Genomic DNA, 12,447 nt, shown 5'->3' with positions numbered 1-12,447 from the left:
ATTTACTTAATTAGTATTTATATTATATGATAAGTCTTAAGAAATTAGAATCCTTATTGACCAAGTTTATAAATAAAAAGTAATTATATATATATATATTGGATGCAGTCTAAAGGGGTTGAACCACATTAAATTTGTGTTGTCATTTTTGTTTCATTTTAATCATTTATTCTTAAGTGCTTGTTACAGGTTATTATGTTATTTTTAGCAATTACCATGGTTAAGGAATTCTTGGTCTTGGGTTTCTTCAAAATGGAAAAAAATGAATTCCTGGACAAATGAATTCAACTTAATCTTTCTTTGATGTGCTTTACTTCTAGTGGTTAAACCATTCGGAAGATTGATATCTTGATTCCTTTTGGAATTGGTGGCTGTATCAATCACCATAAACATGACAAAATCGTTTAACTTAGGTCATCTTCGACAATGTTCAATCAATTTAAATAAATAGATACAATTAAAATAGTAATTCCACAATCTTTTTCTTAACAACAAACCCAATGACTTGCAAGTCTAGTTAAGGACCCAATTTATCACAATAAAATCGAATTATGCTCCATAAAGTTGACTTTGTACCAAACTTGTTAAGACATCTTAATCAAACAGAGTTCACAACCATAAATAATATTTTATTCCTATTTTTTATTTTTCTTTTTTCAAGTCAAGCATCTTATTGACTTGTCTAGAGTGTCATTAAATCTTTTAGCACGAAGAGAGATGACAATATTAATACCTCACTTTAGCTGCTCAATCAATCACAACTCTAGTTGGTTACTAGCTATACTCATAATTATTATGACCAGGAGAGTAAGTGAACCGCTTAGAATATCACTTGATCTTTTAAAACAAAGATAGATGATAACCCGAGCATCGCACCCTGATTACTCAATTAGTCAGAGTTCTAAGACTTTATTATTTTTTTATTTTTCACTTTTTTTTTTCCTTTTTGATTTATATATGTTGATGGTTTTTTTATTCTCCCCTTTTTTCCTTTTGAGATTACTCCTCGTATCTATAAGGCATGGTTCTTTGATAGGATATACTAGGGGATAACTATGTGTCATGCATGAGGACATGTTATCCCTCCTAGATCTGACATAGTTCCTTGAAAAGAAATCCTTATAGGTGTACAAATAAGGAGAAGTGAGCTATGGACGTTAGGTAGACAGGGGGATGGCGAACCATGGACACGAAAGATGGCTAGCTATAGATGTTAGACGGACAGGGGGATGGTGAGCTATTAGGGTTCCTGAGTTGGGTCGCCATTCTTGGGTTTCTCTAGTCGGGTCACCATCTAAATCGGGTCATGAGATGTGTGATTGTAACAATTTGTCCCCCCGGCTGGTCAAAGAAGGGTTATAAAGTGACCCTTTTAAGACACTTACATGTGTTGAAAGCGTGATGGTGGGTCTAGACGGCAGTTTTAACTTACGGGATACGTTTCTGTCCATCTAACAGTTTAAAGGAGGGGAATCTTCACGAAGAAGATTGATTGTCCCCCAAATTTTTATTCCTTTCAAATTTTCTAAAACTCTATTTTTTCACTTAACTTCAATTTGGTTAACTCTTTTGTTGGTTCAGTTTTAAGATCATTATCGATCAAGAGGTAAATCATCTTTTTTATGCACTGTACTGTATAATTAATTTATCTATGCATAAGTAAATTATTCTGTGGTGGTTGTGGCCAGTATGGGCGTGGTGTAACAGCCATTACCTAGTCCGATCGCCAGACCAGATCTATGGAATGGTACAATCATAACCGGAACCGAACGCCTCCAATTCACAATGATTATTTCAAATAAACAAGGAGTACTTCATAAATATAAAATTAATACTCAAATTAAATAGAAATCATACAATCAAATTCAATTCAATTCATAAACACCAAATACAATATTTCCAATGCCTTATATGAGCTTACATATGCTCTAGTATCACCCAAAATTCAATTAGGTCTAATTTGCAACATTTCCAAAATTACAAATCAATTATATCATAAATAAATCCTTCAAATAATCATTCATGTCATAAACACTCAAGTATTATGATATATAATTAATTCGAGTCTTATTCGAGCTTACGAAAGCTCTTAAGTTGACCCAAGCACAAATAAGGATTAAATTGAAACATTTTCAAAAGTTAAAGACAAGTGTGAAAACCAGAGGTCACATGGCCATGTGCCCAAGCCATGTAACTCTTGTGACTGTGTGGCAAAAAAATGGCCATGCCCTCTAATAGTCACACGACCGTGTGGTCAAACCATGTAACAAACGGGGATCGTGTGGACCAAAATATTAACATTTTACAAGCTACACACGATTGTGCCTCTAACTCATGTATCTCACACAACTGTGTGGCTGCTCGTGTGGTACCAAATAGATCATAAAGTATTTACTTCAAAATAAATTTTAAAAGTAACTTTAAAACAAATTTTGGCAATTCAAAACATTTTAAAATCAAGCCAAAACATACATATATCAATCCCTAATTCACTAACCAATATACTTCAATGGCACCATCACATATCGAGGATTTCAAAAAATTACAATTCATTCAACTCAATTAATACCATTTATGCCATTCATTTCACATTAGTCAACCTTCTCATATATGCAGAACATTAATTTATCATCCACAACCAACACCAATTATCATGTCATATTGGCACCAAGTACCCCCTCAACAAGAACACTTTAGATCATACAAATCAATTTCCAAATATACCTCATTTAGTGCACAAATGACATCTCCATTTTTATCTTTTTGCATCTTGAAATCATGCACACAATCATTATCTATTTATTTTTATACTAAGCACTTATGCATCAAGTCATTCTCAAGAATAAACTAACCATGAACTTTCATCATTCATACACATATATATATTGAGATACAAGACATGTAAACATAACATGCAAGCCTTCAATACCATTAGCAATCATGTAAAACACTTACACATATCAACCTATGCACATAACATATAACCAATCAAAACACAAACCACATTCAAGAACTAAAGCATCAACACGCAAGATTGACCAAAAACAAATCACCTATATACATGCCACAAAATCGGGCTTTAAATGATTAAAAGTTTACCGAAACAACAACATGATAGTGTGAGCTTCTCAACGATCCACTTGACACGTTTTACAAGTTAGCAATATACAGTAAAAAGGAAAACGTGGGGTAAGCATTACAAATGCTTAGTAAGTTCACAGTTATTAAAACAACAACTTACCTCATTTTATGAATTTATACAAGAAGTTATTCAACTTGACGATTTTTCCTAAACCCGACAACTCTTTTATCAACAAGGTGAGTTCATCCCATAACCAATTCATATAATAATTTGAACATGTAGCATTTCAATTAATTTTAATACTAATCGCATGGAACTAACAACTCAATACCATTCACAACATTCTAATCAACATTTCAATTTACAAATACAACTAAAAGTCTCAATGATACACATGCATTAATGTATACAAGCTTCAATTAATCAATCTAAAGATTATATCGTATCATTTCATTTTGTTGTCAACAATACATCCAATTTCAATATAATGGTAGTCATCATTCCATTTTATTGTTTGAATTCTGCATCTAATTCATAGATTTATCACATTTCCATATTGGCCCTCCGGCTTGTATATCCAATACATATGAGCATTCAATACTATCGATATCAACTTTTTATTACCATTTCACAATTATCAATCCAATTATATCACACAAATAAAATATCACATTTTATACTCTTATTAACCTGACTCGGACTCGAACGGATATACAATCACACCAATTTGACACCTAGTGCCTATCGGATAAATCCGAAAATGGTAAGATGCGCCCAGCACTAGTCAGTATAACCAAAAAAATAGATGTGCTTAGCAATAGTCGGTATAACCGACAAATGGGTGTGCCCAGCACTCCTCGACACGTAGTCGTATAACCCTTAACTCTTCCTATCCTATGGCATGCCAACTATATCCGATTCTACCGAACATTTAATATGATACAATTTCTCAATTTCATTTATAAGTCAATTTCTCAATTTCATATCATAATTTCATCAATCAATCATCAATTCAAATAAGTGACAATATAATTCATCTCGATTCCAAGTTAATTTTATAATTTCACCTAGTCATACTATAATAAATTTTATCTTCTATCTCGGTAGTCAATCAATTTCATACTAGTATGATTCAAATCATTATAGCCAACTATAAATTCATTTTATATCTCATAATTCAATTCAACATATTAAATTTGTTTTATCTGTCAATTTATCCTTCATTTGCAAATCAATCCAGAACTTACCTTTTGTACCAAATTGTGAACCATTCAAATTAAAATCAAACAAATACAAATTTACAATCAAATGTAAAATAATTTAAATACAATCATACTATGCGGACTTACCTGAAAAAACAACAAATAATCAATTCTCTAAGAACTAATCAACAAATGTCTTTTTCCCAGATTAATTTTGATTTGGTCCAATTCCTGATCTATACAATTATTCAATTCAATTTATAAATTTCAACTCTCTTATTTCATCCAATTATAAATATGTATCAACTCAATTTTATTATTCGGTTTCCCCAAAAATTTTATATTTTATTCAATTTAGTCCCTAAAATAGAACTTATCATATCTTCCGAATTTGAACTTCAAATTTTAAACCCACTTCATTTATGTTCTTATACAACCTCCTATTATCAAAATTTACAAAAAATTCATACAAAATTTCAAAATATTCACAAAATTTACTAGACAAACTAATCTTATTTCATTTCTATGTTTCAAAATTTACCATAAGCATCCAAAAAGTTCAATTAACATGAATGAAAATTTTATAAATCTTTAATAATTTTGAAAATAGATATGCGAATTAAATAGACCTAATTGCAATGACATCAAAAACATATAAATTACGAAAAACATACTTAGAAAACATTACTATGCAATGACCCTAAGTTGGCTGAACATGTTCAACAAAGGAGTTTTGAAGTTTCATTTTTGGTGGAAGAAGAAAGTAAAAAGATGTTTGCTTTTCATTATGTTTTATTATATTTATCTAACCATTATTTTTAATTAAAAAAATTTCAATAAAACAATGCAAAATTATAACCAAACCGTCCACCCATATGTACTACGGTCTAATTTCCTTTTAAACCTCATTTAATTTACCATTGAAGCCCTTTAATAATTAACTTTTTTTATTTTTACGATTTAATCCTTTTTACTTAAGTAACTATCAAATCATTAAAATTATCAAACCAAACTTCAATCCATTTATACAAAAATTCCGTAAATATTTAATAAAAATATTTACGAGCTCTTTTTATGAAAATAAGATCCCGATACCTCATTTTTCAAAACAACTGACTTTCAGTACGCACCACTTGTACCTTGACTATCTAACAAATTAATAAAATCCATCTAATCAAAATTCACCATTATACTATATTTAACTCTTAAATATTAATTACTAATATATACGGATTCACTCTTCAAAATTATGATCCTGAAATCACTGTTTCCAACACCACTGAAAAACGGACTGTTACATATGGGGTCAGTTTAGATGTTGAAGGCGGCGTCTTGTAAAGGTATCATGATGTTGAAATCATTGTACCATTTTAATTATGTTTAATTAATTTTTCAAGTATTTATTAAAAGGTCCTTCAACATTATTTATTTTGCTCTTTAATAAAGTGATAATTTATAATTAATTGATAACGCACAGAACTTATGCACTGTTAATGCATCAAATATTTAATCTAACAAAAATTAACTTATCAAAAAAAAACTTTTACTGCCAAAATTTTATTAAGTTTGCCACCCAATCTTGCATTGACACCAAATAAAAAATCCCCCGTACAATTTCATAAAATTGGATTGAGTTCTAACATCTTCCCAATATAAATTACCCTTGTGTCCTAGTAGGAATTGTGTCCTAAAGTTATTAGAATTAATGAAAAAAAATCAGGCCGTATATGCGCACTACCAAAGTCCCTATGATTTTATGTTAGCACATAATTGCTAGAAAAAATTGTTTGGATACTTTTAAGCTCATATAATTTTCAGAAATTCGAGTCTTTTCTCTTAAGGAAAAATATTTTAAGTGTTAATATTCAAAAATCTAAAAATTTCAATTTATTTGATATAATAAATAAATCTCTACATAATCGGATTTTAAGTAGTAGATAGATTAATTGAAGTTGAGGAAGAAGCAGCGGGCGCTCTTGACTAAAATGTTTTCCAGCCATTGAAAATGTCAGAAAAATTGCAATATTTTTGGCCCTATCTGGAAATACTGTGAGCTGCTTAGTTGACGTTGAAAGAAATTAAGAGCTTGTTTGGTTGGGTGTATTGGCATAGCCATTACACCCCTAATCGTGGGCCCCACTCAATACATTGTTTGGTTGGGTGTATTAGCCTAATACGGGTCTATTACATTACTATCTAATCCCCAAATTCCACCGATTTCCAATCCCTCCGTTGTGCTCAGTTTAGGTCCGGATTGTGTTTTGGTCCCTATTTTACCCCCCTGATTCACGCTTCTGTCTTACCCCTATTTCTTCCTTCTACCTTTCTTCTCCACTCTCCTCACCTTTTTGTCTTACCTTTCTATCTCCACCGATTCACGCTTCTACCTTTCTATCTTACCTCTCTTTGGCGTCACAACTGGACTTCGAACACCGATCAGAAAGCAGCCCCCTTCTCACGTTTTCCGTTCCTCTCCATCGGTGAAACTGTGTTCTGTCCATTGGAACCGGTAAGGAAGATACAACCTTATTTTTTATTTAAAAATATGTTTTCCCAATGATTATTGGATTAAATTTTATCCTTTTAATAGTTTTGTTTCTTGGTTTGGAGATTTAGAAATTGGATTAAAGGAAACAATGGAACACGGGTTTTTCACTGATAATAGTGCTGCCACTTTTTCTTTAACTGATGAGGATCATACCATAGCTAACGCTGTTAGATTCACTTTGAATCAAGAGTCAGTTCACTCACATCTGTTTTTGGCTTTGATTTATGCTGGGTTTTCTTTGTTTTAAGTGATTGTATTGAAAGTGGAAGCTATCCTTTTTATGTTGTGCATCCCAAGGGTTACATTCTGTGGCTACAGTATTCCTCATCCTTCAGAGGCTCGAGTTAATATTAGAGTTCAAACCACTGGTAAACTCAATATAACACTCTTTTTCAAGTTAGAAGGAAATGAAATTAGATCCTTAAATATTGTGTTTTCAATGCTAAGGGCAGGCTTTTGTTGCTAAATAATTGTGGTAACACTGTTTGATTCAATTAGAAGTCAAATGTCGTTTCCATATGTGAACAATTTCTGGTTTTTAAGTAGCGACTTTGTTTCATGTTGGCCTGGACATTTTCCAGATTAGTAATTATAAGTTTGAATTTGGCTACTAAATCACGCCAGTTAATGATTTCAGTGGGCTGGTGTTTCAGGCTTTCAGTTGAATTGACTTTGGTTTCGAATATTTTTAGTGATGGAAATAAGCACGATTTATTTGAATTATGATTGAATTGGAGAAGCTGCTTTTTGTACATTTTGAGAAATATCAGGCCCTTGGATACACAAAGGGTGTTAACTTGCGCCCATCTCAATTACCCCATTCCTGCCCATTGAATTGGAGAAAGTTCTTTTTTTTTAATGATTCTGTGTTGTTTTCTTCTTTATGAAGAGCTCATTTCAGTAAAGTTAACCTTTCTATTATGCAAGAGGTGCAGTATTTGATGCATCACAATATGCATTTTTTGGAAACGATGTTCTCGAGGAAGTTGAATTGGGGGGGCTAGATGATGAGGATGAGGATTTACCTGCAGCTGGACTTGATGAAGAGGAGTTTTTGTTTGATCAAGAGGAGGTTAATATTCTTGTTTCTTTCAGTTTTTTTTCCTGTTTCGATTGTTCTTGCAAGTTTCTGCAGCATAGCACAACCAGTGACTATTTGATCGGAAAATAAATGTTTCCTTTCCAGGCGTCATGCTAAAAAATAGCCTTTTGGATTATTGTTGGATTTTTTCTCCATGTTCTTTAACAGATAGATTCCACTGCATTCAATTAGTGGTTGGCATGCGAGTTTTATTTGTAGAATAAAGCTCTGTGGGAGTTCATATTATATATTGTTCTATTTGCTGTGCAAAACATTGTGAACCTTGTTCTCTGTATTTATAAGTTGACAATGTAGCCATCTTGGTTGGCTGCTTTCCGAAGTCAATTTATTTGATTCGTTCTCTTTGCTCTTCACAATGAGAGGTAGCTCTTTTGTACTTTTTCAATAAGATCATATTATACATGCTCTTTTGCAGTGGTCTAGTGGTTTAGTATCTTGTTAATAAAACCATATTGTATATTTGAATAGTTTGGAGATTGTGTTAACTGTATTTGGTGCATCTTGAAGTAATGTTTGTTGTGTCTTATATGCTTCCTGAATCAAATATGGAGAGAATGTAGTATATGGAGTTTATATTTTCAAGTATTTTTCACACAATTGATTTATCTGTTCCCTTCATTGAGGGGAAAACATGGAATGAATTGACTTACACCTCACTTCTTCCTCAAACACCTTTGGTACCACTTATTTTCATAAAATGATAAGAATCTTTTCAGATTACAACTTCCAGAGGTCTATGTCACCTTCTTGACAATCAGGTTTTTAGGAATCTTTTTACCCATCATGCAGAAGTTTTAGACAAAATCTTGTTCGTGGTTGCTGCTAGATGCATGATACTGCCTCATTTCCTCTGTGGTGGTTCTTCGCTCTCCCCCTTCTTAGTATTTTTGGTGTTGAGTCTTGGAGGCAGTTGTATTCAGTAATGGCTGGCTTGCTTTAATGCATTGCTTCTGTATATCTTTGTAGAAAACGAATCTGTATCTATTTTTAACACAAATTTGATTAGTTCATGCCAATGGATTTGTAAAGTTAAATTAGTTATTGGCGTTAGAAATTTACTCTTATGCCTGGAAGGAGATCTGGCTTATAGATCAACTACTAGAGTTAATTATGGAAATTTGTTTGATTTGGTTTCTTATAAAATTGTTACCCTGTTCTATTTATGTTGGAGTAGCTGAAATCTGATGTTGCATTTGTCATTAACAAATAGCAATCCAAAAAGAGAGGAAAGTGATATCATCCCCTCCACTTTTTCCTTGGAATTGCGTACTTCAAACTTTTTAAATTGTATAAATTCATATAAGAAAATTTGTTATGATGTTGTAAAACTATATAACATATGGATTATGATGTAGAATTTTATTTTCATCTAACCTTTTCTTAATATAAGTTAATTATGTTTATGCAGAATATAATTCTCAAGTTATTTTTTGATTTTAGTAAATTCATATAAGAACATTTTATTATTAAATTATATTTAATATTAATTATTTTAAATTGTATAAATTCATATAAGAAAATTTATTATCACGAATTTTATGAAATTATATATTATTATTAAATTATATTTAATAATAATTATTTTAAATTATACAAATTCATATAAGAAAATTTATTAGTTATAATTATTTTAAATTTTATTAAATCATATATTTTAATTAAAATATTTTTAATATTAATTACTTCAAATTATATTTTATAGTATCATATATTATGATTTTAGTAAATTCATATAAGAATGTTGATTATTAAGAATTTTATTAAATTATATATTTTAATTAAAATATTTTTAATATTAATTAATTCAAATTATATTTTATAGTATCATATATTATGATTTTAGTAAATTCATATAAGAATTTTGATTATTAAGAATTTTATTAAATTATATATTTTAATTAAAATATATTTAATAATAATTATGTTAAATTATCTTTTATAGTATCGTATATTATGATTTGAGTAAATTCATATAAGAATATTAATTTTTAAGAATTTTACTAAATTATATATTTTAATTATAATATATTTAATAATAATTATGTTAAATTATATTTTATAGTATCATATATTATGATTTGAGTAAATTCATTAAGATATTGATTATTAAGAATTTTATTAAATTATATATTTTAATTATAATATATTTAATAATTATTATATTTAAATATAATTAAATGCTCTATTATTGATATTAATAATCTTATTAAAATTTAAATAACAATAACAATAATCATTTACCCAAACAAATTTATGCTAAGGGTATTCTAGTCATTTTAGTTTTTTCCATTATGCTATTACACCTCTATTCCATTCAACCAAACATAAGATTACTATTATGCCTCTATTCCATTACATTCAACCAAACAGTTGATTTGCTATTACACCTCTATTCCATTACACCTCTAATCCAATACACCTCTAATCCAATACAGCGAACCAAACGTGCTCTAAATGTTTATTGGCAGGCTCTCTAACTACTTGATAAACAATGTTTTTTTTTTTTAGCTTCGCAACTAATTTAATTTCCCAAATCAACCCAACAAACAAAAACAAGTTTGAAGTACCATACTCCATTTCTTTATTTTTCTCCATCCTTGCGGATACCATAATTCACAAACCTTTTAAAGTAGCATAACAATAATATACATTTAATTTGAGTAAATAAGTTTGAAACCTCTAATCTATAGCTCTCCTTTATGAATTTCTTACTCCATTTCTTTTATATAAACAAAGCGATACATGAAAATATGTAAACATAAAAAGAATGAAATTTGGGGAAAGTGTATTTTCAAGAAAAGAGGCATTAGATGAGTAAATCAAGATGATCCACGTGTCAATGACCCAATGCCCCTGGAAATCTCATGCATTCCTGGATTGAAACCCAAGCATCCAAGGAGGCCTTGCTTGTAAGGTAAAAAGGTCTTCCTCTTCATCTCCTCCGACACGGCCCGGTTCGCCGTGTAATGCAATTCGTGAGCCGAAACCCGTCCTCTCCGCCTCGAACTCGACACCGAACCCATGCTATCAGTGGAGCGGAAGCTGGCGTTTTTAACCTCCTCCTCCGCCTCTTTCCTTGTCAAAAGAGCATATTTCCTAAGGGGATCTTTACTCGTTGCCCTCCCTTCTGATGCACTCCGGAACAGTAATAGGTCTTTCAACTTCCATTTTTTGTTGACTTTTGAGAACGAAATGGATGACAGGAGGGAAGAAACATAAGAAGATTTTGGATTGTTTGCCGTGGAAGATTCATTGTTTTTCTGGGAATTTGATGATGTCTCTTCTTGCTCGAACATGATGTCAGATACCCTTAACGGAGACAATGATCTGCTTTTCTTATGAACATAGTTGCAGGCTGAAGACGTTGAAGATGAAGAAGATGCAGCAGCAGAGGTTCTTTCTCTCCCGCGTTGTTGTGATCCAAACTGTATGTCGTTTTGACCATGTTGTCGCTTTGATTTAGGAGAAGAAACGGCACTTGAGAAAGGTTCATCATAACAAGGCGGGGGTTTCAAAGGTCGAATCTTTCCGCCATCGAAGAGCTCATCGGCTGCAGACAAAGAAGGTATTTCTAAATGCCCACTGAAGTTGAACTCGAAATCCTCATCACAACCATGGCCGCCATCATCATCATCATGGTTGCTCTTACGCTTTTCCTCCCATTGAAAAGGATACAAAGAAGAAACATGAGTGGGACTGGATGGAGCACTGAAGAGGAAATTGCCGAAGCGTTGAGGACTTGAAGGAGCAGTCATGTATGGAGATGAACAGGCGCTATCGAAGTTGAAATCCACTGCGGGGACTGGCGCTACCATTTCCATCTCGGGTTCTCAAAATTCAACCACCATAAACATAAAAATCAGAGGATTTTACAGAGAGGAAAATGAAAAAGGGAAGGAGAGACGAAGGAGAGTAAATTGACCAAGTCTACTGAAGCCGCCTTTACAATCAACACTTCCAATTAATGAATTCGTTGATTTCAAGCATGGATTTAAATTGCAGCTTATGGACATAAAATATTTTTATTTTTTATTAATTAAATTTAAAAAAATTAACAAATATTCTAATTGATTTAAATTTTCTTTTTCTTTTTTTTTATTGATTACTAATATAAAATGAACACTCTTTGATTTTTAAAATTGATATATTGTAGTTGCTTTTTGGGCTTTCATCTCATTGTGAAAGAAAAATATTAGATATCACTCACATGTATAATATGACTATTTTTCTTTTTGCCCAAGTAATCTGACTAGTTTTTTACTTATGAATTTTCAGCATCATAATGGGATAATTGTTAGTAGATGTGAAGAAAGTTTTTATAAGGTAGAATAAAAATGTTGAATTTTATTATTATATATACTTTTTTATTGATTTATTAAAATATCATCATAATAATAAAATTTACTTTATAAAATATGATAGCTTTTTAATACTTTTTTAATTAAATTAGGATCCAATTAATTCATAATATTAATTTAATAAAATATTTAAATATTAAACTAAAATTTTTAAT

General features: G+C 30.9%; 2 protein-coding genes across 2 annotated transcripts; one reads left to right on the top strand and one right to left on the bottom strand.

The window, feature by feature from the left end:
- The first annotated feature begins 6,891 nt into the window (after nt 1-6,891).
- On the top strand, nt 6,892-8,879 carry LOC107940187 (DNA-directed RNA polymerases I and III subunit RPAC2-like). Its single transcript, XM_041082505.1, has 4 exons — nt 6,892-7,021; nt 7,124-7,200; nt 7,759-7,904; nt 8,724-8,879. Exons 1-4 carry the CDS (start codon nt 6,921-6,923, stop codon nt 8,730-8,732), a joined length of 333 nt encoding a protein of 110 aa, XP_040938439.1. The 5' UTR covers nt 6,892-6,920; the 3' UTR covers nt 8,733-8,879.
- Nucleotides 8,880-10,630: 1,751 nt separating this feature from the next.
- LOC107937889 (uncharacterized) lies at nt 10,631-12,003 on the bottom strand. The gene has a single exon (XM_016870882.2). The coding sequence runs from the start codon at nt 11,753-11,755 to the stop codon at nt 10,754-10,756; it is 1,002 nt and encodes a 333-aa protein (XP_016726371.2). The 5' UTR covers nt 11,756-12,003; the 3' UTR covers nt 10,631-10,753.
- Between the last annotated feature and the right edge of the window lie 444 nt (nt 12,004-12,447).

The sequence above is a fragment of the Gossypium hirsutum genome, chromosome A12, assembly GCF_007990345.1.
Source record: "Gossypium hirsutum isolate 1008001.06 chromosome A12, Gossypium_hirsutum_v2.1, whole genome shotgun sequence".
Lineage (NCBI taxonomy): Eukaryota > Viridiplantae > Streptophyta > Magnoliopsida > Malvales > Malvaceae > Gossypium > Gossypium hirsutum.
Note: the sequence above shows the minus strand (reverse complement) of the source record. Positions and strands in the feature narration are given on the sequence as shown.

Coding starts and splice junctions, on each gene's coding strand:
- LOC107940187 (XM_041082505.1), top strand. CDS start 6,921: ATGGAACACGGGTTTTTCACTGATAATAGTGCTGCCACTTTTTCTTTA. Junction 7,022..7,123: donor AGATTCACTTTGAATCAAGA/GTCAGTTCACTC, acceptor TATGTTGTGCAT/CCCAAGGGTTACATTCTGTG. Junction 7,201..7,758: donor TATTAGAGTTCAAACCACTG/GTAAACTCAATA, acceptor TCTATTATGCAA/GAGGTGCAGTATTTGATGCA.
- LOC107937889 (XM_016870882.2), bottom strand. CDS start 11,755: ATGGAAATGGTAGCGCCAGTCCCCGCAGTGGATTTCAACTTCGATAGC.